This window comes from Malurus melanocephalus, unplaced genomic scaffold, assembly GCF_030028575.1.
Source record: "Malurus melanocephalus ecotype Western Australia unplaced genomic scaffold, MMel_1.1 scaffold_1103, whole genome shotgun sequence".
Lineage (NCBI taxonomy): Eukaryota > Metazoa > Chordata > Aves > Passeriformes > Maluridae > Malurus > Malurus melanocephalus.
The window spans coordinates 16,664-42,642 of NW_026624335.1; the positions used below are offsets into that span (position 1 = coordinate 16,664).

Here is a 25,979-nt window from a genome sequence, read left to right on the forward strand (position 1 = left end):
AAAAAAAAAAAATAAAAAAAATTAAAGAAAACGGGAAAAATCACAGCTAAAAATAGCCGCCGGGGGATTTGCCGGGGGATTTACCGGGGGTCGGACTGGGGGGGGGGGCAGCAGGAACGAGAAAAATGCTCCTGGCTGAGCAAGCCCGGCTTTACTTTTATCACCCCAGCTACACTGCAAGGGTGCAGGAAAGAGGGCGAGGAGCGCAAAAACTAACACCGGGGGCGGGAGTGGTGGGGTGCTGGTGAAGGTCGAGCGCAGCCCCGCCGCGGTGCCGGTGGCCTCTGGGCCGCCTCGTTCGACTCTTGSCAAGCGCCGGAGTCTGATGCAATCGCTGCGCTGACTGAGGCGGCGGTTCCCACCTGTATTTGCCATTGTGTGCCCGGAGCTGTTTGCAGGTGTTTGCTGGCGCCGCGCTGTCTGAGCCGCACTTCCCTCCGCCTGCTCCTCCTCCTCCTCCTTCTCCTCCTCCTGCTGCTGCCCCGGCCAAGGCCTGGGCCCCCGCGGCCCCCTCCTCCCGGCTCCTCGCCAGCCGCCGCTGACAGGGATGCTGCGCGCACACGCGTGACCTTGGCCAGGAGCGGTCACGCGTGGAGAGGGGTTCCGGCCGCTGAGCGTGGGTGTGCGCACGCACATGTGTACTTACGCACATGGCTACACTGACGTGGTATGTGCATACTCATGTGTGTRCATGTATGCACGCATGACTGCATTTGCACTCGCCTGTGTGCACTGTCACACGTGTTTACAAACACTGATACGCATGTCTGTGCGTGCTCACGTGTGCAGATATGCATGCATGACCGTGTTCAGTTACACGCACCTATGTGCATTCACCCATGTGAATGTGTATGCAGATACATGTGTCTGGACACACTCAAACGTGTGCATGCATTTATACCCATGCACACTTACAACTTGCCTACACTGACTCACATGTCAGTGCACACTTAAAATGCATGCACACTTATGTATGTGTGCACTTACACACACAGCTATGTGCATTTACACACGTGCCCACACAGACACATGTGCATGAAGGCATTGTCACCTGTCTGCATACTTACATATGTGCACTTACACGCTTGTGGACACTGACACACATCTGTGCACTCACAGATGTGTGCAGATATGCACACATGACTGTGGATTCACACATGCACCTACAGTGACATATGTTCCTGTGCACTCTCACACRTGTGCACATACGCACATGCCTGTGTGTATTTGCATAGGCCCGTGTGTACTTACAGACATGTGTCTGTGCACACACACGTGTGCATGTGTGCCCATCCTTCAGACTAGCCTGTGCAGAGGCTCAGCAACCCCTCGGTTGGAACTCGCATGCTGTGGAATTGGAGGAGCCTATTCCTGCGCCCTCCCCACCCCCGTGGAGACCACCCTGTGGCCTGGCAGCCACCTCGCAGTGGCTGTCAGCCCTCGCATTCCCTCTGCCACAGGTAACATTGGGGCTTTGCCCCCACGGACGGACAGAGGCTTCACACACGTCCCAAAATCTGCCGGGGACGACCTAGACTGGAGCCGGAGCGGTGCGGCTCCCGCAGTCGCGACTCACTGCTGCCGTCTCCAGGGGAGAGGAAGAAGAGCCCGGCTCACCGGGAAAATTCTCCCCTTAGCAAGAACTGGCATTTCAGATTTCCACTGCTGTACCCTTGGAAACGACCAGGACTTGCTCCGATGCCTATCCCGGGAAGAATTGGAACGTCCTCTGGTGCTCCCCTTGGGAAGGACCAGGACCTTCTCTGGTGCCCTCCCAGAAGGGAGTGGGGCCTGCTCTGTTGCCCCCATCCCAGGTGCAGGGATGTGTGGCATTGGGCTGTGGCGACTGCTCGCCACCCGTGCTTGCCTAGTAGCCCATCACGTGCTTCCGGGACAGTCGTTCCCCCCACTCTGGACAGAGTCATAGGGCACCGGCACCCCTTGTACCTCCTCTCTCCTGGGAATGTTCCTGGGGGAGGGAACATGYTCCTGGTCTCATTTGTGGTCCACAGCCCAGCTTCAGGCCCCTGCTTCTGAGCCTTCTCGTTGTGTTCTGCATCATGATGAGGTCCTTCATCTCCAAGMTGAATATCCAAAAGATTTTCCAGATCTTGAGGTGAACAAGAGTCAGGGGGCTATAGCCCAGGGCCTCTGGTAGTCCAGTCTTGGTATGGGCAGATACAGTGGCCCAGATGTGGTGCCACTATCCCATATGCTGAATCTGTGCTGGGAAAAACAACATCATCGCTTTTTCTTTGCCATCACCTCTTCATCACCTCTTCACCCTCATTTGGGGATGCAGTTCAGACCCTCCCCAGACCCTCAGGGGAGAAACTAGGAGTGATCTTGCGGCTCCTCCCCCCACCATGGCCAGTACAGTGATGGGATCTCTCACCTTGCCGCAGGGTGAGGAGGCTGATCAAAAGGCTGATGAGGATGCTTCAGGCCATCCTCAAGGTAATCCCAGACCTCTGCAACATCACGGGACGTCACAGTTTCTAAGGTCCTTTCCAATCCAAACCCCTCCAACTTATAGCATGTAAGCTGGTATATGGCCCACCTTTCCAGACACCCTGGGTCACAGGAAGATACAAGTCTGTGTCTTCTGGTATGGGAGAAGACTTTGCTGGTGAAAAGTCATGGCTAGAGAGCCTGAAGAAGGCTTATTGAAAAAATATTAGGTAGTGGGAAAGACTCCTCCCTTAACTTTCCCTCAGCACAACTGAGGGGTGAGAGCCAACAAGTTTTCCTGCCTTCTGGGACAGCCCTTACCCTAGTGAGGTCACACGATGACATGTAGGGACATCACCTCTGCTTTGTCCAAACTGGAAGAGTTGAGGACACAACCTGCCAGGCCCTACCCATACCCCTATGTGCTTATCCCAGGGGTAACCCACTAGAGTGAGCCCAAGGCAGCCAATTGACACACATTTATCTATCATGCCGGGCATAGCCTTGTCTTTGTGCACTGGGATGGAGATGACAATTGCTTTCTTCCCACAGAGGGGAAGAAGAAGGTCTGGGTGGGTTGATCTGCCAAGCTCAGCCACGCTCCTGGCACAGGGATGGCATTGCCCAATTGGGGTAGCATCACTGCTGCCAGGCCTTTTGTTCTGCTTTAAAGCTCTTGCACAGTAAGAGGCAAATGTCTGGCCTGCATCTGAGGGTCCTGGCAGGTTTCTGGGTGTCCCTCCAAGCTGAGTTGGAGTCTGGAGGTCCGGTGTCTTTCCTCATCCAGCAGAGGCCATGCACAGCACTTGTGTCTGTCTGTCTGTATTCCAGAAGGCTTCTTCGCATGAAAGTCCATCTCTGCAAGCGATCATCCTTGTCCCAGACCTGGGCATAGAGTTGTCTCTTGCTGGAGAGGAGAACAATGGAGAGAAGAACAAGGGAGAGGAATGAACAGATGGAGGCGACTAGGTGATGGAGAGGAATCAGGGAATGGAGAGAAACTGGGGGATGGAGATAAACAAGATGATGAAAAGATGTGATGGAGAGGAACTAGCAGATGAAGAGGAGCCAACCTCTTTGGTTTGGTAGYCTTGTCAGGATAAAGCCCTGCCCTGTCTCAGTGGCTCTAGTGCCAGTGAGGGCCTGAGCTGACCTCAGTCAGGGGTTTGCCATCTGCCATTGTTAGTGCTACACCCTTAAATATCCCGTAGGCCAGATTTGGTGCCCTTCCTCCCCCTTTTCTCCCTCTGCTTTGCCAGAAAGACCTGATGCACTCCAAGGATGTGGGTGGGACGCAGGGTGGACAGTGGGTGGCAGGCTGAATGAMCTATGAGCAAACAAGGGGCCTCATCTCCTCACACCGAGCCCCTCTGAGGTGCCTGCCCCCCGCCAACAGCACTGTCCCCTGTCTGCAGGGTGGGGAGGTGCCAGACAGCCTCTGGCTGGTGGACCCCAAAATTTTAAATAGATGTAGCTCCCTCTCCCCTACCACGGGTTGCTGCAAATGGGGATGGGAATGGGGGAGTGATGGGAAGGGTCGGATGAGCACGGAAAGATGAGGACTGGGAGGTGATGGAGATGAGAGGACGATGACGAAAGCGGGATGAGAGGGTTGGAGGGTCGCAGCCCCCAGACTGGAACACACCAGATTGATAGGGCGGAAGGGTCTAAAAAGTAAGTTCTTCTAAAATAAAATCTTCTAAAAAAAAAAAAAAAAAATAAAAAAAAAAAAAAAAAAAAAAAAAAACCCAAAAAAAAAAAAAAAAACCCAAACACCTAAGAAACAGAAAATGCATCCTAGTCCCTATCTCCAACCTCAATGTCCTCCACCCCCAAAACAGACGCCCGTCCCCCCAGCAGGTGGTCGCAAGAAGGCCCCTCCGCTTATTTGCATAAATGACVCCACCAGCCGCGCGGACTCTTTAAGGCTCCCCCCGGGCGCGACGCCACCGGCAGCAGCGAAGGGGCGGTGCCACGGCGGCAACAGCCAATCAGCACGCGGCATTTTCCGCGGGAAATCTGAATTTCGCGGGATGGGTTTCGGCGCTTAAAAAAAAAAAAAAAAAGAGCGCTCGGGGCCCGGCGCAATCGGCCGGGAGCGGAGCTGGGCGCGGGGGTCCCGGGCCAGGCGGGGACGCGCTTCGGCCGCCACGGCCCCATACGGCCTCAGTGCAGACAATTTTTGGGGCCTAAAGCGATTTTTCCTCTGGTTTTGGCTACATCGCCGGTCTGTTCTTCTCTGCAGATTTTTCAGGGGGAATTCGGGGGTCGGCCGGTGGCATCGCCCGCCAGAAGCCCTCCCCGCTCTMCCGAAATGTCACGGCTGAGATTGTGACCCCCTCCCGGCTACGGAATCGCGGGGTGCTCCTGCCCCCTCCTCCGGGCCGGGCTTCTCGGAAAGGACTTCGCAATGCTGCGGCTCCCCAGGGGAGTGTCCCCCGCCCCGGGGAGGGGGGGCACCGCCCTCCCTCCCCCATCTCCCCACCACCACCCGAAGAAGGTCATGTCGGTGATGGGCTCCTGCGATCTGGGGGCTTCTAGCCTGGGCAGCCCCCCGTTATCCAACCGGTGCTTCACCCAGATCTACACGCCAGCGGCTGTCAGCGTCCCCGCTTCCCGGGGCCGGTGTCTCTGTGACACCCCCCAGGGCCCCGAGCTCAGCACCCTTTGCTCAGCCTCGGCAGGACGGCTGCCGGTAAGATGTCTACATCCCGTCTCTTCCTCGGGCATCATTTCGGGGGCACGGGAGGCTGGAGGTCGTGCTGGGTGGGGAGCAAGAGGTGAGTGACCCCAGCATGTACAGCCCCTTCCCTTCCAAAATTTTCAGCTTATATTGGAGTTTGCACCCCCTACTGTGTCTTTTTGGGGGTGGGGGAGGGTGAGGTCTGAAATCAGAAGTCGCAGTGAAATGGCTCAGATATTTCTCAACTTCCCCTTGCCCCTACGTGCCCGCCTCTCTGGCTTCCGTTTCTGGGCCTTTTTCTGCCTTTTTTCTTCTCTCCAGCTTGCAAAAAAATGCGGGTTGTGCCAGCAATCCCAGGCCCTTTGAAAAGCCCTTACTATGGTGGGGAAGTGAGGAATGGGTATAGGCAGAGCCCCTGCCTMCTCTGGATGGGGGGAGCACAAGCCCTGGCAGCTGGCTCTCACCACTTTGGAGCTGTGATTCCCGGGGTAACCAGTCACTTGGGGAGGTGTGAAGACAGGGCCCAGGGGTGCTACAATGTCTGCCCAAGCTTGGTTTCTGCCCGGTTACAGTGGGGTTTGCAATGCCTGTTTTTTGAGATGTGTGTGTGTGTGATCCTCCATGAATTGCCCTAAGGCTTTGTAGCTCAGACCCTGATGTGGGGACAGTGTAGGGGGTTGCTGTCTCATATCCCTGCCACCAAACCGCGGGGTCACGGCTGTGCTCACAAAGCCCAACACCCGTTGCCTCTAAACATAGAAACTGAGGTACAAGTCGGGTTTTGTCCCTGTACCCAGTGTCAGAGCACACAGGAGGGTCTGCTCAGCCTATCCCTGCTCCCGGAGGGCCCCCTCCYGGTCCCCGGCCCGTGGCCCCACTGGCAGCTGGCATTTAATTCCTGCCTGCCCCAGCCTGGGCACACATCCAGTCCTGACTGTGAGCCTCTGTTCTCCTCGGRTCCTGGGAGGGATCCCAGACGCTGCTAACACCCATTTAGTTTCTGCAAAGCTTGATTTATTTCTTTATTCCCCCCCTTTCCCCAATCCCTGATGCTTGGTGCCAGCTGGGGACATTGCCCTGGTGTTGGGGGGAGAGGGAGTTTCTTTGCTTCCCACTTTGTGCCATGGCTGGGGGGTTGGATGGAGCTGTTTTGAGTCCCATCCCGGGGGACTTCGGGACCACCTGTCTCTCTACAGCCTCTTTGTTTCTGAACTGCGTGAGATGCCACATCCTGCATTGCTGGGGGCTGTTGTTAAAGGTGACAACAATCATTGATACCTACTCAATTAAAAACACCCCATAGGCTCCCAGTACCATTTCAGTGGATCTGCAGAGCTGGTTTTGGGCAAATGGCCTCTTGATCATGGCCACCACCTACACCAGGAAATGTTCCGGGTGCTCCCACCCACAACTGTCCCTTGAACAGGGGGACTCGGGACAACTGGGGACATGACGTGTTCCTCTATCCCCCTTGGTGGCTTGCGAGAGGTGTTCCCCCCTGTCCCCATCTCCTTCCCTGCTGCCATTATCCCATTTGCAGTACCCAAGACACTATTTCCAGCCATGGTGTGGCACTTGCGGCCCTGACAGCTGGGGTTCCTGCCACAGCACCCTGTTTATGCCACAACTTTTGTGTGCAGAGTGGAGGTAATCAGATAATGAGCGTTTCCTCCCAATTCCCAAGCAGGACAATTGTGGCCGCTCCCACTGGCATTGTGCCAGTGAGTGATCTGGGGTCACATGGAAGAACCTATCACCGTGCCCGGGAAAGCAGGATGGATTGTCTCTCATGGTCCAAAAAAGCCTTAAATTTCCCATGCTCTCCGATTTGAGGGTTCTGGAATAATTAAATGCATTGCCCTCCGTGGAAGATGGTATTTCAGAGTGGTTTTAGCTCATGCCAATCCCGTCCTGAGTGTTTGCTCATCTGTGGTCYGTATAGGGTCTGTGGGGTCTCTATAAGGGCTTAGGGCTATGCAAGAGCACTGGAGAGAGGGGAGTTTCCGCTGTGGGATCCCAGCTCTCCCTGCCTTCTCTGTGCTGGAACAAGGGTGTCCAGAGTCCGCTGTGGTTCTGTACGAGCTGGCAGGGCTGAGCTGCCAGTGCAAAGAGCACGCGAGAGTGGCAGCAGGGTGGTTTTCCATGTTCTCCAAATAGGTGATCAGCCTCCATTCCCCTGTCCCTGTGTCTTGCCGTACTAGCCCTCAGCAAGTCCCAGGTAGCAGGGATTTTGCCCAGCAGCCTCTTGGCACGAGCAACCAGCAGGATCCTGGAGTACCCCGTGGCTCCTGCCAGCTCTGGATGTCCATCCCCAAGCGCTGTGTTCCAACACCCCTGTGGGGCTGGCAAAACGGGGAGCTGGGGGGAACAAAGGCGGGAGCCCCATGAGGGGCTGGGCAGAACCCGGGCAAGCCCGGACAAGGCAGCAGATGCTGTTGAAAGGGAAGGTTGGCAGGAGGAGCCCCCGCGGGGGGACTGAGGGATGCTCTGATGCTTGGGCTGGCTTGCAGGGTGTAGCCTGTGCTGTCAGGGCTGGCTTCAGGGATGCTTGGGAGGCAGGGCTTGCAGGGGGCCCAGCCTGTCCCCCCACTGCCTGGCACCAGCCCCAGAGTCTTGGGGTGAAACCTCATTTCCCACCCCCATACTGTACCATCATATTGGGGTGTAGGTGGTGTGTTCCCACATCCTGGGGAACCATGGCTRGGGGCTGGCAAGCAGCGTGAGGTGATCCTGCCATGTCTTGCGGCGAGGTCGTTGGGTTTGGTCACTGCTTTCCTACTTGCTCTGGGTCATCCCACCCCGCTCAGTGCTGACAGGATGCTGCGAGCCCCTTGCTGYGCCCCACTCAGCTGTTGTGTGCCTAATCCTGCCCAGCTGAAGGGATGGCAGCTGGGTCACAGGAGGGAGCCCCTTGTCCATTGTCCCTTGCTGGTGGGTCCCAGAACTCAAGGTCCTGTCCCTCCCTAAGACCACCAAGCCCCCACCCCCCCAAACTACACTTGGGGGAGCAAGGGTCTCCCTTTATGCCCTCCTGCACATGGGGAGAGGGTATTTGGGACATTTGGAGGTGTCTGGGAACACCAGGACCTGCTGTGGGTTGCTCTGTGCCTCGGTTTCCCCATTGCTTGGGGCAGGTGGGGTGCAGCTGACCTCCCCAACAGTGATGGGAACATATTTTGGCCATGGCCATCCATGCCAGAGAAGCAAGGGCTACCAGTGTGGCAGGGGCGGGTGTTAGGGTGATGCTATCCCTCCTGTGCTGGCAGATGGATGGGGTCTTATCTGAGGCAGGTGTTTGCCCTGTGCTTGGCATTAACTGTTGTGGTGCCGGCAGCTCCGGGGCAGATCTGGGGGCACGAGACTAGGGTTGGAGGCACATTCCCTGGGAAAAACCTGCTCGGGGAAGGGTGGGAGGGAATAGATTCCCACAGGAGCTTGGGACCAGCCTGGCTCCCTGGGGGGCAGAAAACAGCCCCTGGCGCCTCTACTGCCAGCCCCCTCGGGTGGGAATGATGCCGAGGTGCCCAACCCTTCTCCACAAAGTGCGCTGTGCTCCCAAGGGAGCTGCTGTTGGAACCAGCATAGGGACCTGGGTGCCATGCGGGATGTGCTGGGGGAGACCCTGTGGGACAGCTTGGCCTGGGAGTAGGTACTAGGGGGTTGTTGGGATGGGGCTAGGGGGCTGCTTTCTGCTGTTGAACCAAAGTGTTCCCACCAAAATCACCCAGTGCGTATTTTGGGTGTGGAGGGGTCCTGGGGGATTTGCTTGCATTGGTGAGGGGGTTGGTGACACCCTCCAGCTCTCCTCTGAATTTATTCTGCTGCAGTTTTCCCTGAGTCCCTTCTGCCCAAGTGTTGCTCAGGTTTCCTTGGCGGRGATTTCAAGGAGCTGCTTGCCCTCGTGAGAGGACAGCAGGTGCAGGGATGTGCTGGGTCTCCCCTCCCAGGACCCAGTACAATCCCCCTCACCCCAATTTCCCTCCAGCTGGGTGCATGTGTTCAGGGCACCCAAGGGTCCAGGGGGGCTGAACCTGGCTGCTCCCAGGTGTGCTGGTGGCAGCTGTGTGCCCTCAGCTGCCTCAACCGTGACCACGGTGAGAGGGGGGGAAGTGAAATCCTACACCCTGGTGAGCCAGTTGGGAGGGTGAGGATCTGGCTTCAGAGCTGCTGCATTCCCAGGGCTCAGCCCTGTGGACCCCTGCCAGGAGTTGGGGGTGAGGAGAAATCGTGGTGGGGTTCCCTGGGACTGCCAGGGTGGGCAGAAAGCCATGGCGGGTGGCAGGACCCCTCATCTCCTCTCTGTCCAGTTGCCCCGGTGRCCTCACACTGCTGGGTGCTCCTGTGCCCCTTCCCAAAAGAGGTATTGCAAATGGATGAGCCTCTTGCAGGATTCCCCCACCCCAGGATTTGGCACCCAGGGCTCGGCTCATGACCCCGGTGGGGTATGGAGAACTCAGAGGTGAGTCTGGCTCGGCCACAATGCAGCGTTTTCTCCCGTGCTCCAGGCCAAGAGGAAGCTGGACCTGGAGGGCCCCGGATTTCGCACACCCAAGGGGAAGGGCCGGACACTGGCACAGGTCCCCAGCCCCAGGAGTAAGTGATGTGGGGTGAGATGGGGTAGGGGAAGCTGGGGGGAGCAGACTCCACTTCTCTCTTAGAACCATGTCCCCTCTAGCACTACCTCATGTCACCTCCATCCCACATCCCATGTTAAGGAGGGGGCGGGTCTCTTGTGTACAGCCCAGTCATATCTCCATTCCTTGGCCCTGGCTAAGGAGAGGATGGGGAGATCTCTTGTCTCCAATCCTATGTAATCTCTGTCCCACATCCCACATTAGAGAGGAAAATGTGACTCTCAGGTCTAGCCCCGTGTCATCTCCATCTCACATCCCAAACTTAGGAGAGGATGGGGGGGATCTCTTGTTCCCCGCAGCCCCCAAGTCTCCTGGGGAGAAAACTCGCTACGACACCTCACTGGGGCTGCTCACCAAAAAATTCATCAGTTTGCTGAACGAGTCTACCGATGGTGTTGTGGATTTGAACCGGGCCGCTGAGGCACTGGAGGTCCAGAAACGCCGCATCTACGACATCACCAATGTGCTGGAGGGCATCCAGCTCATCTGCAAGAAATCCAAGAACCACATCCAATGGATGTAGGTGATGCTGGGCAGCTGAAAATGGGACATGGGRATGGGRCAGAGTGGGGAACAGGTGGCTTGGGGACATGTAGGGTGTGCTGTGCCATTGCTCAGATGCCACMTCCATTGGCAGGGGTACGGGGATCTTTGAGGATGCAGCAATGATGGCGAAGCAACAGGTGCTGCAGGGGGAGCTGGCCGAATTGGCTAGGACAGAGAGGATGCTGGACCAGCTCATGCAGGACTGTGCCCTGCAGATCCGGCAGCTGGCTGACAACGAGAACAACCAGAGATATCCTTGCTGGGGGAGATGGGAGGGAGGACAGGGTCTTGGGGATCCCTCTGAGCCCCTTTTCATCCAGTTGGATTCCCCTGGGCTTAAGGGGTGTTTGGAGGGAAGTGGGGGTTGATGTCCCACTTGCAGCCCCTCATTTTCCTATATCTCGGCCCTGTCCACGCTGGCATATGTCACCTACCAGGACCTCCGTGCCATCAGTATCTTCCAGGAGCAGACAGTGATTGCTGTGAAGGCTCCCCCCGAGACACAGCTAGAGGTACCAGACTTCAGCCAGGTATGTGCTGGTGTTGCTGTATCCGTGCTGCACTCGATGGGTCCCTCTGGGCCATGCCAAGGACACAGGCCAGCATGACCTTGGTTTTGGGGTGTCTCCACAGGGCTRTTTGACCCTGAGCTGGTCCTTCAAGGATTGCAATGCCCCAACTGGATCCCTCATGGGTTGGGGAGGTGGGATATGGGTGACCTTCTGGGTGCTCCTCTGAGCCTTACTCTGCCCTTCCAGGAGAACTTCCAGCTCCACCTGAAGAGCACCAGTGGGCCCATTGAGGTGTACCTCTGCCCAGAGGAGATCACAGAGGAAAACCCCACCAACGACCACCCTGTCCCCTCTGCTGCCATCACCCCACAGGACAATCCTGTACCCCTTTCCCCACCGAACAGCTCCCCGTTGGCCACACAGCCACCCGACACCACCTCCCAGACCTGGGGGGGCACAGGAACTCTTCTCTCACCCCCATCTCTGCCTCTTCCCACCCTGGAGGGACCCAGCTCAGTGCTGGAGGTGGAGCCTGGGCTCCTGGGCTCCCCTGCCCACTTGCTGCAGCAGACTGAGGACCAGCTGCCCTGCACCCCCTCCCACCTGGACTTGAGACCCTTTGTCACCTTCTCGCCCCCCCTGGAACAGGACAACTATCTCTGGGGGCTTGAAGGCGAGGGTATCACAGATCTCTTTGAGACATATGACCTGGGGGACCTGCTGAAGCATTGAGTATCCCTCCAGTCCCCATTGCCTTTGTCCCCTCAGGCCACTTCTGTCCCCGCTGGCCACTTGTGTCCTGAGCAAGTGGGGTCTATGTGGTGTGACTGGAGAGGGTGGGGTGTGTTGGGGACCGCTGGGTTTTCTGAGGCTGGGGTTGAGGGCGGGACTTGTGTTGCTTACCCAGTGTGGTTTCTCTACACTCTCCTGGGTTGGTCGTCACATCACTGGGCTCTGCGAGTGCCCTGGGATCCATCCAGGACCCATCCCAGCATCCCCCCATAAAACGATGGGGTGATGGCACCTATGCTTCCCACCATAATCCCCCATCATCCTGGGAATACTGGTGGACTGGGGGTGCCTTTGGGTGACCCAGTTGGGTCAGGAGCACCCCTGGGTGGCAGAGAAACCTCTGCCCAAAATGGGCTGTGTCATGTTTCAGAGTCACTTCAGTTGCTCTCCATTTAAACTGGTTCTTACTGGTCATGACAGGTCATTTCCAGTGGCATTTTCCCCACCAGAGCTGAAATATCTTTAAAAAAAAAAAAAAAAATTCAGGCAGCAAAGCTGAAATCACCTTTGGGTGAGGGAAGGATGAAGCTCATGTGGCTCTGGCAAATCCCTGGCCAGGACATGGAGCCATATTCCCTGAGGAGCTGCAGCCCCTCTGCTCCAGTCCGTAGCAGGTCCCTCCACCCTCTTGGAGCTACTGGTGCTGGGAATATAAAAAACGGGAATGTACTGGGAAGAGGCATGCATGGAGGAGGTGATGACCTGCAGAGAGAGGTTTGGGAAACAGCTTGGGACAAGCCCTGGGGGCAGGATAGGGCTTTTAACTGTGCCATTCCTTGTGAAATATCTAATTATTGCACTGTATTTATCTGGACCCCCATGCTTTGGTATGGGACTGGCAGGGCTGGGAGGGATTGGATTTGTCAGTGGGTGTATTTAACTTATTCCTTGGGTTGTTGGTGCTCCTACAGATTTACTCACTGGTGGTGTGGGTGAGAGTGTGTTTTGGCCTGGAAAAACTTGTGGCACTTGATGTTTTCTAACCAGGAGGGCTTAAAATAAAATAAAACTTTGGTGTTATAAAGGGCTGTTTTCCTCTAAGCAGCAAAATACTGGAATGGTTTGGGAGGCGGGAGGAGCTGGGCTGTTTTTGCTCCTGTTTTCACAGTAAAGTAGCCTGTTTTGGGGCTTTTTAACTGGCCAGCCTGCTCCGTAGACACTTGTGGAGAAGCGGTTTGAGATGAAGCTTTGGCTGGAGCGAGGAAAATGGGTCCAACCCGCTCAGACTGGTGATTTGCAGCCCAAATCTGGCTGGGACGAGCCTTTGCCTGAGCTAGAGCCCCTTAAACCAGGAGTGTGGCAAAAGCCCGAGGGATGGCGGTCAGCTCCCTGTGGATCCTGGGGCTAGATGGGCTGATGCACCCCGATTTGGAAGCTGCAGAGCAACATCCTGCGGGAACTGTGTCCATGTAAGGTTCTTCCCTGTGTGGTACCTGGGGATGCCACAAGTGCTGATGGCAAAGTGCTGGTCAATGGTACCAGGTGATGTTCTGTGGTATGTGGTGGTGGCTGGTGGTACCCAGTGATGTCCAGAGGTATCCAGTGATGCCTGGTGGTACCTGGTGATGTCTCATGGTACCTGGAATCGTGGCACACATCGGCGTTGCATAGTTTGTCTGAAGCTATGGAGGGAGAGGTGGAGGAGGAAGAAGAGGAGAGCCGCGGGCCAGGTGAGCCGGGCGAGGGGCCCAGAGCTGCCATCCCCCGTGGGGTTTTAGTGTCCCGCAGCGGCTGCAGGGGGGTCCCCTTGCCGCTTGTCCCCCCCCCGCCAGCGCTCCCCGCAGTCCCCAGGCCGGCCAGGAGGTGGCAGGGCCACACCAGCCAAGAGACGCCTCGGGGCACGGGGGGGCTGCCTGCGGAGAGGTTCTTATCCCAAATCCCTCTTGCTTCAGTCTTGCCTGGGCTGCAGCCTTTTAACCCTGTGTCTGTCATAGCCCTGCCGAGGGAGATGTCAGGCTCTCTGCAAACCGAAGGAGGGCACCCCAAACCGTGCGCTCCCCTGCTTGCCTGAGGGGTGGAATCTTTCAAGCCCAGCCGTTCACCCAAGGCTTGTTCTTCCTGTATTCCAGTCCTCCTCAGCACTTCATTAACAGCGGGTTAGAGGAGGGCTTGGGCTGGCTCTGGTTAGGCACAGACCTCAGTTTTATTGAACTCCTGGCTCAGTGAAAGGGTCGAAGGTCTGTGACCCCCTGAYCCACCGTGAGTTAAGGGGTGCAGGGGACATGGAGGGGTCTGCAAAGCCCCATTGGCGACTCTCATGGCAAACCAGCCCCAGTGAGAGTTTCTGCCCCATTTTATTCCAGTTTGTCACTGTCCCCAGCCCTGTAATGGTGCGCTCTCAGCGCCTGCTCAACCTCATTGCCTGCTCCTGAATTGTCCAGGCTACCCCGTCCTCCGGGAAGAGCAAACAAGCAGGAATGGGACTTTCCATTGAGAGGTGAGACGAATGAGGGGACAGAAGAGGGAACAAAGAGGTCGCCTCCAGTAGGAGAAAAAGCCAAGGGCTTCAATTATTGCCCCCTGCCCAAGGATTGTCCCCTCGGGGTCCTGGCAAGGGCAGGGTGAGGTGACCTCCTGTTAAACTGATGTTTGGCGGGGGGGGGGACACTGAGCATAATGCTGAACCATCTCCTACCAAGCTGGGGAAAGGTGGTTGCTGGGGTCCCTGGGAGAGATGGGTGCTGGAGTGCTGGGGTGAGGTGAGTTCCGGGCTGAGGTGGGTCGGGGTCCCTGGTTGCTGAGGTTACGTGGGTGCTGGTGCCTGGGGAATGCGGGTGTTKGCGTTAAGGAGGTGCTGAATGCCGGGGAAAGGCGGTCGCCAGGTGCCGAGGCAAGGCGGGGGGTGCGGATCCAGCCACACCCAGAGGTTTTCCCTTCGTCCCACCACAGCACGGGAGAGTCCTGCACCTCCTACAACCCGGCATGGGGGTCGTGGGGACAGTTCTCGGGGAGCAGTACGGCTCTTCGCCTTTAACGTGCGGACGGGCGGGGCCGCCGCGTGACGGCGGAGAGGCGGGAGCGGGCGGAGGGAGGCTCGGAGCCGCTCTCGGTGCGGCGCGGGGCTCCCGCTGCGGGGCGCTGAGCCGGGCTGAGCCGGCACCCCGGGGCGCTCGGCAGGGGAGATCTCCCCCCCGCGCTCTCCCTGCTGCTGCCCGGTGTCCCCGGTGGCCCCCGCACCATGCCCGAGCAGCTCAGCGTGGCCGAATTCTTGGCCGTGACCAGCGAGGATCTCAGTTCCCCGGCCGCCGCCTTCGCCTCCAAGATGCAAAAGTGCCGGGGGGCCGTGGGAACTCTGGAGGAGGTGAGCGGGGCCGGGGGGTGGTCGTGGGGTCAGGCTGCGCACCCCACCTGGGAACATCTGCCGCATCTCGCCTGGGAACACCTTCACACCCATAGGTACTAGTCCCTTGATGATTGTGCCTCCCTCAGGCTTCTGTTTTTTGGCGCCCACCCTTTCATCCCAAGACTATGCTGGTCATCCTGAGCGGGTAGTTTGGCACCCTCGGCTAGGGGGGCCGTTTACATCTTCCAAGCAACCCCAGCGTGCTTTGATGGGGAGCAAAGCCTGTAGAAAGGGGCAAAGGCATCTTAAAAGTTCTGGGTGCACRCCGGGGCCAGGACATACCCCTCATCCCCCTGAAATCAGGGCAGCCTATTTCGCTATTTCTAGGGACAGGGCATTCCCCCTGCCCCTCTGGGGATCAAAGTATTCCTCCCTGGGGCAAGGGCATCCTTTTGTCCCACCGGGACCAGCACACTGCTCCTGTCCCAGGGCCCAGGACATGCCCCCAGAGAATCAGCCCCACGTTTCCATCCACTGTTAAGCTCCTGTGCTAAAGCCAACTGCAGTGGGATGTGGTGTCCCTGTGGGGGCTTCTCCTTGACTAAAGCCAGGGGAGTATTTTTAGCCTCTCYCAAAATCCTCAGCAACTTTTGTGGGAGGGGCAGAGGTGGTGGGGTGCCTTGCCCCTTCTCCTGCCTAGAATAAAGGCAGTTTCCAGCTGGTCCTGTGGCTTTTGCCAACTCCTCTTAGCTAAGGAATGGCTTTGAAGGAGAGCCAGGGCTGGCAGGGAGTGGGGGCCCCCCGGTGCCAGGGCTGCCAGGATACCTGGGGGCAGTGGAATGGGTGTCCTGGGCCTGGAAATTTGGGGACACACCATGGAGCATCCTGGTCCACATCAGCACATGCTGGTCGCTGCCATGGATCCTCCTCCCAGTTGGGAAAGGGGAGGCAGCTCCAGCCAGGAGGGAGCAGCAGGACTTTTGTTTGCCTGCTTGGAAAGGCTGTGGTTAAGGGACACAGGGATGTGGGGAATGACAGGGGGGTCTCTGGGGTTGGCTTAGTAAAGCTCCAGCAAGCATATGAGAGAGCTGGGAATCATGATGCTGTCGTATGTGCCATGGAGGGTGCAGGCCTGAGCTCCCCATCCCACTGGAGGCTCTGGGGAGGGGGCCAAAGCCCATGTCTCAGCACCAGGGGGAGGAGGGAAATCCAACCAAACCAGCTCCATGCTATCCTCGGAGCTCCAGTGCGGTGATAGCATCAGGCAAGAGGGATAATCTGTGGTGGACTTGGGGAATGCTGCAGAGTAGGAGAGACACTCTGTGACCAAACTGAGCCATAGTCTTTCCTTGGCAGACAGGAAGGAGTGAGGGATCCTGGTCTCATTCCAGTGACTGCTAGGTGGGAAGGGATCATTGTATCCCAGCAGGACCCTGGGAACAGAGCATGCACCCCAATGGGAGTGGGTTCCAAGTCGGGGGCAGGAGCAGGCAGGGAGAGGGCTGGAGACTGGTGCTTAACATTGAAGAGACATCCTGGTGTTGGCCGGAGCTGCCCTGTGCCTCAGCTTCCTTCCTGAGATTAAAGAGGGCTCTCGCCTCCCAGGGGTTTGTGTGACTTCAGGGTCCTTGGGGCTAATGTGTAGACACAAGCTGGAAGGTCGAATCTAGCCCTTGGTGGTTGGGGCTGGGTGCTTGTGTGCATGCCAGAGAGGACTGGACACCTCAGGGCTGGGTCAGGGTGACATGGCAGAGGCTGCTAGCAGATGAGCTCCCATCTCACCCTGTCACCCACAGGAGTGCTACATCCTGCTCCTGACCTGGCAGCTTGGCACCCCAGCTCTTGCACCCGTGACAGCTCCTTCTCTGAGTCAGCGGTGGTGGGGGGGATAGCAGAATGGCCTCCATTGAGCATCCTGCTTGCATTCACCAGGCTGTGAGCCTGGCTAGCTGTGATGCAGATRTGGGTTCATCCCTTCCTTCATCCCATGGGGAACTTTCTGCTCCTGTCCCTGCTGTACCAATGTCCTCAGCTGCCCCCTGACTGGAAGCCCTTGAGCTGGGGGATGATGGGTGCCATGGCGGGCTCCGGACGTCTCTGCCCCTCTGCTCCCATGCAGCCAAGGCCCCTGTTCCTGGCACCCAGCCCTGTACATTGGGCATGCCAGTGCTACTTGCAGCTAGGGCAGCAYTGCACAGTGATCCCCTCTTCATTTACCACCCAAATGCTTGGTGCTGCCCACTCTGTGCCCACTGGTCAACTCATGGACCTCTTCCTGAAAGCCCTTTTGTTCTTCCCTGGATCATCCCTGCTCTGCACCAGCCCTGCATTCTGCATCCTGTCACAGTGCGCTGGCACCAGGATGAGCTGCTCTGTCCTGGGCACTTGAAATAGCTTCTTCCTGCACTTGCCTGGTGATGCTTCCAAAGCATTTCATGCTGCTTTAGTTTCTCCTTCCTAAGACTCTGCCAGCTTAGCAAGTCTGGAGCACCTGGGCATCCAACCCTAGCTTCCCCCAGAGGCAGGGAATAGCTCTGCTCTGGAGAGCTTGGTACACCTGGATTTGACACAGAGAAGGACCAACGAGGGGCTTTGGTAAACCCCTATGTTCTCCCCATTGTAGATGCATTGCAAGACTCCCCGGAGCAGGGGATTTGGCTCCCACCTCAGCTTCAGTCCCCTCCCAGCCAGTTCATCCTGGCAGCATCCCATCCAATGACGAGAGCAGTGCTGAAGCCAGGCTGATCCTGCTGTCAGGAAATCAGCCTTGACATCAGCCCGAAAGCCTTTGACAGAGCTCAAGCAGAGAGAGGGCCTCTTTATTGTAATTCCTCCACAGTTTCATCCCTGCTCTTTCTGCTGTTCACGCCCTCTAAATATTTCCAGCCTATTATCATGGCTCTGGTACCTGCAGCCAAGCCACCCTTAACCCTTTCCTGATGCTGGGGCCAGTGTGTGCTCAGATGCTTGGGCCGACAGCACCACAGCCCCTTGCCCTTGKGTTGAGTGGGGCTGAATTTGTTGTGGTACTTAGGTGGGGTTGAATTTGTCATGGTTCTCAGTGGACAGTTCAGGGCTGTACAGGTAGGAAGGTATGAGGGGATGGGAAGAGCTCTAAACCAGAGCAGGATGGGGCCAATGGGGCAGCAGGGAGATTGATGGTGTTAAGGACCATGGGAAAAACACTGCATGAGTTGGAGCAGGGGTTTGGAAAGTCATGTTTCTCACTGTGGGATTTAGCACACAACCAGCACAAGGGTTTATGTGATTTAGGTCCCCATCAGCAGAAGGTGGGTCCTGTCTTCGACTCTGTGGGGAGCTGGGCACCCTCACAGTCTCGCTTTGTTCTGAGCCATGGGGATGGGTTGATGTGCTACATGATGCTTCAACCCCTCTTTGGTTGAAGTAGTCCCTTCAAGAGCCAGTGAGGCATTTTGCATGGTTGCTAGAAGCTGCTAGGAGCCAATGAGCCTCTCACCTCCTGCTACTGTCTTGCTCAAACCCTCTTCTCTGGAGCCAGCCAAAGCCCTGCCTGACAGCAAAGGGGACCACAGCCCTGGTGGGAAACTGGCTGGACACTGTGGCTCCAGCATCCCCAGGATGCCTTCAGCTCCTTTCCCGTCCCTGGGAGCTTGGATCCTGCCCCACACATCTGCACAGCAGAGCTGCAGCCTTTCCAAGGGCCAGCTGGGCTGAGGGAGAGGCAGCCGTGCTTGGCTAATGGGCTCCCTTTGTTTTCTCTCTTTGCTTTCACAGAGCCTGGATGGGGACCAAGCTGTGCTCCAGAGGATCAGGAAATATGTGAAAGCCATTCACATCTCCGGGCTCAGTGAGTTAGGCTTTGGGAGKTGATGGGCATTCCCAGACCTTGGGGCTGAGGAGTGTGCTAGTGCCATCCTCCACCAACAGTGGTCACACCAGGCGGCAGGGTGGTCGTGGTGAGCCTGGAGTGAGCCTTGGGACTTGGGTTCTACTAGCCAGCCAGCCTGGCAACATGCTAAGGTGCCAAAAATGGTCTTAAAACAATATAAAAAGGGAAACTGAGAGCCTGAGGAAGGTTGTTTTGGGCATCCCAGTGCTGTCTTGCACCAGTATCAGCCTAGCTTTGCTACAGAAGGATGAGGAGGTGGTTGCTGGTCGGAGCTCCATGATGTGATCTGGCAACATGCTTAGATTCCAAAAACTGTCTGAAATACAGGTAAAAAGGGAAATTGAGAATCTTATGAAGGTTGTTTTGAGATGCCGCTGCTGTCCTGCATCAGGATCAGCCCAGGTCTGTTACAAAGGGATGGAGAGATGGTGGGACYTCACAGTGTGACCATGGTGTGTCRGGTGCTGCAGGGTTACCCCCTGTCTCTCTCCGGTGTTTCCCCATAGCCCACGTGGAGAATGAGGAGCAATACAGCGAGGCCCTGGAGAACTTCGGCAACAACCACCTCTCCCAGAACAACCACGAGCTTTCCACCGGCTTCCTAAACCTGGCCGTCTTCACCCGTGAGGTCACTGCACTCTTCAAGAACCTGGTAAGCTGTCCCAAATCCACTTGGATTTGGACACTGCCCCCCTCCCCCAGTCACTGCAGCTCCCCTTCTTTCAGGTTAGCTGCCATTCACCACATGCAGCAATCCCCACCTCCCACCCTGGGCTCAGAGCCACATTTCCAGTGCTCCCAGACCATCTGATACCCCTGTTATTGGATTTAAAGCTCACTCCCAGCTCCCTGGGGCCACTAACACTGGGATCTGATGGGAAGCTGGGGCTGCTATTTTGATTTTTCCTCTATTTTCTTGTTTTCTGTTTTTTTTTTTCTCACATCAATTGCATCTCTGATCTTGCTTGCCAAGAGTAAATCAAAGCCATGCTGGGCTGCACAGTGGGGCCATGGGGAGCAGGCAGACGCGGCTGTGAGCTGAGCCAGGAATGGTTCAGATGGAAAACTCAGCTTCTGAATGGAGCTGGGTCCATGCATGCCCAGCAACAAATCCCCGGAAAGTCGTATGTGGCCCCTTCCCTATTCACTTAGAAATCTCCCTTTCCAAGGGGTGTTTTTGGCCTCTGGCTTTGCTTAAGGAGGAAATTTATTTCTGCTGCCCTTCCCCAGCAAGAATTTCAGATTTTTGGCATCTTCCTCTCCCAGTTACCCCAATCTGGGCCCCCCTGCTCCTCCCCTTCCCCATCCTGGGGCCTGCTGGACCCTGTGCTTCTGTAGGGCTCTGCAGAACTGTCCTGATGGAGGAGTTGGACCAGTTCTGAGGGCCCCCACCTCCCATCCCACATGCTGCTGAGTGAGATTTTGTGCCAAGGCTCTCAACCAGATCCAAAAAACTGTGTTTCCCCTCACAGAGTCTCCCTGGAGCTCCCCCATTACCCCTAGTTTGGGAGTGGTCCTGTGCCCTAGGGCTACATTTCTCCCCAGGTGCTGCAGTGAACCAAAACCCTTTAAAAGAAATCTGGGTGCAGTGGGAGGTCCTATGTRGTGCTGCTCTCTCACCTCTAAGATGGGGTGCTGCTCTGTGGGGTGCATGGAGGGATTCCGGGACAGCAGAGGACTCTCATGTCCCCACTAGGGACCTGTGCACAGTACCGGTGGGGATGGTGGTGGCTGCACTGCTGTCCCCAAATCCCAGCAAAGGGAGACATTTTGGGAAACCCCTTTGACATGGGTGAGCTCTTTGTATCACAGGGCCATGGAGGAGCTGCTGGTATCTCTGGGTGCTGGGGACGGGGATGGAGACAGGGGACRAGGTATCAGTGCGGGGAGACAGCTTTGTTTTTGGCAGCTGTGATGCTGATGTGGTTTGTGGGAAGGGCTGCATTCGTCAGACATCTTGCAGCCAGCTCGAACAAGCCCCAGCCTGCCCTCTGCCAGTATCCTGGAATCAGCCGCACTTGCAGCCTCTTTAACCCTTCCTGGGGCAGTGATGGAGCTGGGGGGGAGGTCCCTGGCACTGAGAAGGACCTGGGGCTCCAGCTCCCTGAACTTCCCCCACCATGGGGTGACCCTATCTCTATCTTCCACAGGTGCAGAACCTGAATAACATTGTGTCCTTCCCCCTGGACAGCCTGTTGAAGGGGCAGCTGAAGGACGGCCGCCTGGTGAGTCCTGTCCCATGAATCACCCAGGGCGACATTCTGCACTGAGACCCCTGGTACAGACTCAACACATGCCTGTGGCCAGGAGAAGGAAGGAGCCAGTACCAGGGGCTGGAAGGGAGCAGAAAGGGTTGGGAATGACAGAAGCGAGGTGTGAGGACTTGGTAGGGACACCCCTCACCCCCAAGGGGTGTAGCAATGTAGAGCAAAGCTCTTGGCCCCTTCAGTGCCACTGGCTGTTTTGCTTTCTGTCACAAGCTACCACTCCCTCTCTCCTTTGCCACAGGACTCCAAGAAGCAGATTGAAAAGGCCTGGAAGGATTATGAGACCAAAGTGTAAGGAACATGCTACCTCCGGCAAAATCTGCCTAATCCCTCTGTGCACAAAGGTGTTTTGTCCCCAGGCTATAGCCAGGCACTGATGGTGCCAGTTTGTCACAGGGAGGGCTCTGGTCCAGCTTTTCCAAAAGGGGAAAAGGGAGAGGGGCTGGAGAGGGCCTGGAGATGTTTCTCCTGATCTCATCCCCACTGCAGTTTCCTACATGGGACACCTCTTGGAGCAGGGATGTCCCACTCACCGCCATCCCATTCCACAGGGGGAAGATGGAGAAGGAGAAGGAGCGAGCCCGCTTGGCTGGGGTTATCCAGGCTGAGCCGGCAGCGCTGGAGGTGGCCGAGGACATGCAGAAGGAGCGGCGTCTCTTCCAGCTCCACATGTGCGAGGTGGGAGCTGTGCTGGGGGGATCAGAGATTGTTCCTCCCCCAGGAACTGAGTCCCAGGGGATTCCACCACCAAAGCAGCCCCACCAGTGTGCTGTGGGGGACTCTTGGCTGTCCCCCATGCCATYGTGTCCCTGCATGGTCCCAACTCAGGGGTCCCCATCCCATCCTCATATTTAGGTCCCTGTGGGATGCAACTCCAAATGGCACTCTTGGTGCCTCATGAGGGTGGCCTGGGWGTTCCGTCCGTGTGCCTACCTCGCTCCTATCTCTTCCTTGGGTGACATTTGGGTAAAAAGTGAACTTTTTGGCTAACCTCCTTGAAGCTGGCTTTGTGGTTTCCCCTAAAAACTGCTCCTGGTTTTGGTGAGGGACATCTCAAGTCACTCCAGATCCCTGGCAGTCCCAGGTCCTTGCAGTCCATACTCACAAGGTGAGGTGGGAATAAGTGAAGGATGGAGACTCAATTTCAGAGCCCCACAGCAAGGAGGAACCCAGGTGTCCTGGCTGCAGACACTCAGCATAAACTATAAACCTCAAGGGTGACAGAGCAGGGAACAAGTCCCCAGTGGGCTGTCTGAGACGTCTCCCATGTTCCTGAGGGCCACATCCCAGTGCCACCCCATGCCTACCCAGCAAAGAACAGGGGTTGTGGGGAGAAGGCCGTGCCTGCCTCCAAGCTGGGACCCAGCCAGATGAGTCACTCCTTTGAATAGCTCCACTGTGGGATAAATAACAGCACATGGAGAGGTGGGAGCTGGAGCAGGGCATGTGCACCCGTGTTTCTGCATGCATGAGAACTGTTGCTGGCCCTGGAAACGGGAGGGCAGTTCTGGGGGCTGGGGGCCATGTGATGCATGTGGGTTTATAGGAAGGTGGGTTTTGCTACTTCCTGGACTGGGAACAGAGTCCTATTTCACCCTATGGGGTGGTTCTGTCTCCTCTTTGTGGGCCATCTCACATCCCCAAGGCTGTGAGAGCAGTTGGACATGGGCCCAGGAGTGCTGGCAGCATCCCTTTATTCACGGATCCCAGCCAGTGCTGGCTAGGATGCTGTGCTGCCACTGTCACTGTGGAGTGTGGGTGGCAGGACAGGGACATCCCATGGGATCCATACCCGTGTAGCATTTTCCAGGTGGGATGTGGTTCAGGGGTACAGTTGTGCTCCCCGACATGGACTTGGTATGTCCAGATTGCGTGGAGCAGTTTAACAATGCTCCCCAGCCCAGTGACCCCTCAGGGTGTCCAGAGTGCCCAGTGCATGGGGAGACTCCATTCCAGGAAGCTTGTCTCACTCTGAAATGCCCGCGGAGCTCAGGACTGCCTCCCCTTCCACTTGCCCCCCACTGGAAACCATTCCAGCAGCTGGAGAGGAGCTTACAGGGGCAAAATTGCTTCTCCTCCTTGTTTTGCTTAGGGTGAGTGAGACTCTGTGTCTTACCTTMCCTGCATGCAGCGGGAGGATGGGTTTGATGCATAAGGCTGAAATTCCGCATCCCATGGGGCACCTCAGCAGACCTCTAGGGCTGGTGTACTGCAGGTGCTTGCTTCTTGGAATCTGATTTTTTGGGAATAAAAGGGCCATGTCTTAAAAAAGTATTCAGCCTTTTTTGTTGTGGGTTTTGGTTTTTTTTCATTCATGCACTGCCTTGAGYTTTGGTTATTTATTAACTCCAGAAGTAATGAGCAGCAGGAGAAGCATGCTTGGATGGAAACCCAGGAGGCCTCCCTCAGTCCTTGAACTTTCCAGGTCTTGGAGGACTTCCAGAGCCAGTTTTTTTGAGGGTGGTCCCCTGCCTTCAAATCCAATGTCATGACTCGACTTCTTGAAACCCAGCCATTATTTTAACCTTCCTCCCTGTCCTGGGAAAGGAAAGTGAGGGCTGGGCAGGCTCTTGCTCTTTCGTCTGGGATGTTTTCAGCTGGTCCTTGTCTATGTCACCTAACCAGGTGTCTTCTTTTCCTCCAGTACCTGCTAAAAGCCAGTGAGTCTCAGATGAAGCAGGGACCAGATTTCCTGCAAAGCCTCATCAAGTTTTTCCACGCTCAGCACAAGTAGGTGCCACCTGGGTCAAATTGATTCATCTCCTGGGCTGGTTGTCATCCTTGGGAGGACCCACAAGGGTGTGAGGGCTTCTACTCTCATCCCAGATCCATAAAGCAATTGGTGGAGATACTGGGCAGAGCCCATCACTCWCTGTCTCTGCGGGGTTGAAATGTGCTTTTTTGGCTTGAGGAGGTGTAAACGTGTCCATGGGACTGGAGGAGGGGCGTTGGCTTGAGATATATCTGATGATTTGGTCTCTGGATAGATTTCCAAAAATGAGCTCAGCTGAGCAGCTCTGGCATTAGCCATGGGGCTCATAACAAGGGTGTGTGGAGCAAGGATCAACATCCCCTTGCTTTTCCCATTGCTTCCATGAAGCTGGAATAGCAATGTGTGGAAGTCATTATTTCCTCCACCTCTCAAGTGGGGAAACTGAGGCAGATTGAGACAGTCACTCTAGTTAAAAGCATATCCTTGACTGGGATGTGACCCAAGGACCTCCCAGAATGCAGCTTTTGGGAGTGCTGCTCCCCAGTGGTTGAGCTGGGATTGAGCAAGAGGCCAATCCTGCATCCCTAATACCCCAAATATTTGGGGTATCCAGACCCCATGGGCTGGGCTCTCTCCAGATCCCTATAGCCAAGGAGCCACAAAGCAAGTGCAGCTTTCCAGGGAGGGGATCGCTGTCATCTCCAGACACATTTTCTCTAAAAACCCTCTTTTTTCCTTCATCCTCCCCATCTGCATCTTAATCACCCTCAACAAACATCCAGCTTCTTCCAAGATGGCTGGAAGGCTGCCCAGAACCTCTACCCCTTCATTGAGAAGCTTGCTGTGTCCCTCCATGTGGTAAGGTCTTCATGCTGCCATTCAGTGTCCCTTGGACATGTCTACCAGGATGCCACTCCCTGTCCCTGTGCCAGCCACTGGGAACACCTGCGCTCAACACAGCAGTGAGGGCAGCTGCTCCCTTTCCAGCTCCACCAAGCACAGGAGGAGGAGGTGAAGCAGCTCACACAGACCCGTGATTCCCTCCGCAGCATCCTGCAGCTGGAGAACAAGGAGGTGAGACCCTCAGGATCAGCAGGGAGAGCTGAGAAGGAGCATCAGGAAGGTGCTGGGTATCCTGGGGTTAGTTTGGGGATGAGGAACAGAAGGGAGAGGGGAGCTGGGTTAACCCATCCATGAATCTGGAGACATTTGGATGCTGGTTGGGCATATGTGTGTCTGGCATCCTGCAGACAGGATTTCCTCTCACTTTGCTTTTTACTTGCCTTTTTTCAGGAAAACTTGAGCAGGAAGAACTCTGGCAGTGGCTACAGCATCCACCAGCACCGAGGGAACAAGCAGTATGGGACAGAGAAGTCTGGATTCTTGTACAAGAAGAGCGATGGGTGAGGATGAGTATTATCCCAGAGAGCTCCTGGCTTCATCCCGATGTTGTCAATGTTCATGGGAGGCCCCAGAGCTGGTATCCAGCTCACAGGGTATTTTGTGCTCTGTGAATTAGAGAAAGTACAGCCCATGTCCAGAACACCATCAGACCTCTGCTGAGGGCTGCTGTGGCTGGTTTTGGATGTGGATGTGCATGACTGCAGCTGTGCAATGCTCATTCATCCTCTTTCTCAGGATCCGCAAAGTGTGGCAGAAGAGGAAATGTGGTGTGAAGTATGGCTGCCTGACCATCTCCCACAGCACGGCAAGGAGCGGGGGGACTGCAGCCCTGACCCTTCTTTGTGCACCCTTTGTGACTTGGTGCCCATTGGATTTCATGTTTAGTTTTGCCCAAACTGGTCACAAAGCTACCTGGCTTAAAATTCAGTACAGGATGGGACTGGACAGTCTAAAGAAGGTCCCCTGTGTATGACAGGGGTCCAAAGGAGGTTCCCCATGTCTGATAGGGGTCCATGGAAGGGGAGGGTGGGCTTGGKTGGGGCAGCAAGGTAGACAGTGAGAGTCCTGACAAGGCCAAAGGGGCTGGGGCAGGTTGGGAGGGAGGGGCTCCAACACTCCTCCTGTGTTGAAGGCTGAAAAGTGCAGCAGGGACAGAGAGACATCTTGGAGCTGTGTTTTCCTGCAAAGGGTCTCTGTTCTTTGAAATGGGTCAGACAGGGTCTGATTTGTRTGGTTATCCCAAGAGAAACCATCTGTGGCAGTGGTTGTACTGCTGCAGTTGCCATTGGAGATGGTGATGCCCATCCCATCCCACCCCACCCCA

At 56.2% G+C, this 25,979-nt stretch overlaps 2 protein-coding genes across 7 annotated transcripts in view; both read left to right on the plus strand.

The window, feature by feature from the left end:
• Positions 1 to 4,523: 4,523 nt before the first annotated feature.
• On the plus strand, positions 4,524 to 12,632 carry E2F2 (E2F transcription factor 2). Its single transcript, XM_057386968.1, has 6 exons — positions 4,524 to 5,146; positions 9,640 to 9,727; positions 10,068 to 10,287; positions 10,406 to 10,564; positions 10,730 to 10,844; positions 11,073 to 12,632. Exons 1-6 carry the CDS (start codon positions 4,862 to 4,864, stop codon positions 11,556 to 11,558), a joined length of 1,353 nt encoding a protein of 450 aa, XP_057242951.1. The 5' UTR covers positions 4,524 to 4,861; the 3' UTR covers positions 11,559 to 12,632.
• Positions 12,633 to 14,507: 1,875 nt separating this feature from the next.
• Positions 14,508 to 25,979, plus strand: part of ASAP3 (ArfGAP with SH3 domain, ankyrin repeat and PH domain 3) — a 17,832-nt gene continuing 6,360 nt past the window's right edge. For 4 of the 6 annotated variants that reach the window (XM_057386948.1, XM_057386952.1, XM_057386950.1 and 1 more), the window contains exons 1-10: positions 14,508 to 14,919; positions 19,279 to 19,424; positions 20,923 to 20,997; positions 21,281 to 21,330; positions 21,591 to 21,717; positions 23,684 to 23,769; positions 24,535 to 24,610; positions 24,740 to 24,826; positions 25,046 to 25,155; positions 25,391 to 25,460. In XM_057386948.1, coding sequence (XP_057242931.1) covers positions 14,541 to 14,919; positions 19,279 to 19,424; positions 20,923 to 20,997; positions 21,281 to 21,330; positions 21,591 to 21,717; positions 23,684 to 23,769; positions 24,535 to 24,610; positions 24,740 to 24,826; positions 25,046 to 25,155; positions 25,391 to 25,460 — 1,206 coding nt within the window. In that variant the 5' untranslated portion in view covers positions 14,508 to 14,540. Of the gene's footprint in view, positions 14,920 to 18,657; positions 18,731 to 19,278; positions 19,425 to 20,922; positions 20,998 to 21,280; positions 21,331 to 21,590; positions 21,718 to 23,683; positions 23,770 to 24,534; positions 24,611 to 24,739; positions 24,827 to 25,045; positions 25,156 to 25,390; positions 25,461 to 25,979 lie in introns of all 6 variants that reach the window. The other 2 variants (XM_057386953.1, XM_057386954.1) reach the window with 1 other exon arrangement.

Excerpts from the sequence above, each read along its gene's own strand:
- E2F2 (XM_057386968.1), top strand. The coding sequence starts at position 4,862 with ATGCTGCGGCTCCCCAGGGGAGTGTCCCCCGCCCCGGGGAGGGGGGGC. Across the intron at positions 9,728-10,067 it reads ACAGGTCCCCAGCCCCAGGA|CCCCCAAGTCTCCTGGGGAG; the intron begins GTAAGTGATGTG and ends TGTTCCCCGCAG. Across the intron at positions 10,845-11,072 it reads AGGTACCAGACTTCAGCCAG|GAGAACTTCCAGCTCCACCT; the intron begins GTATGTGCTGGT and ends CTGCCCTTCCAG.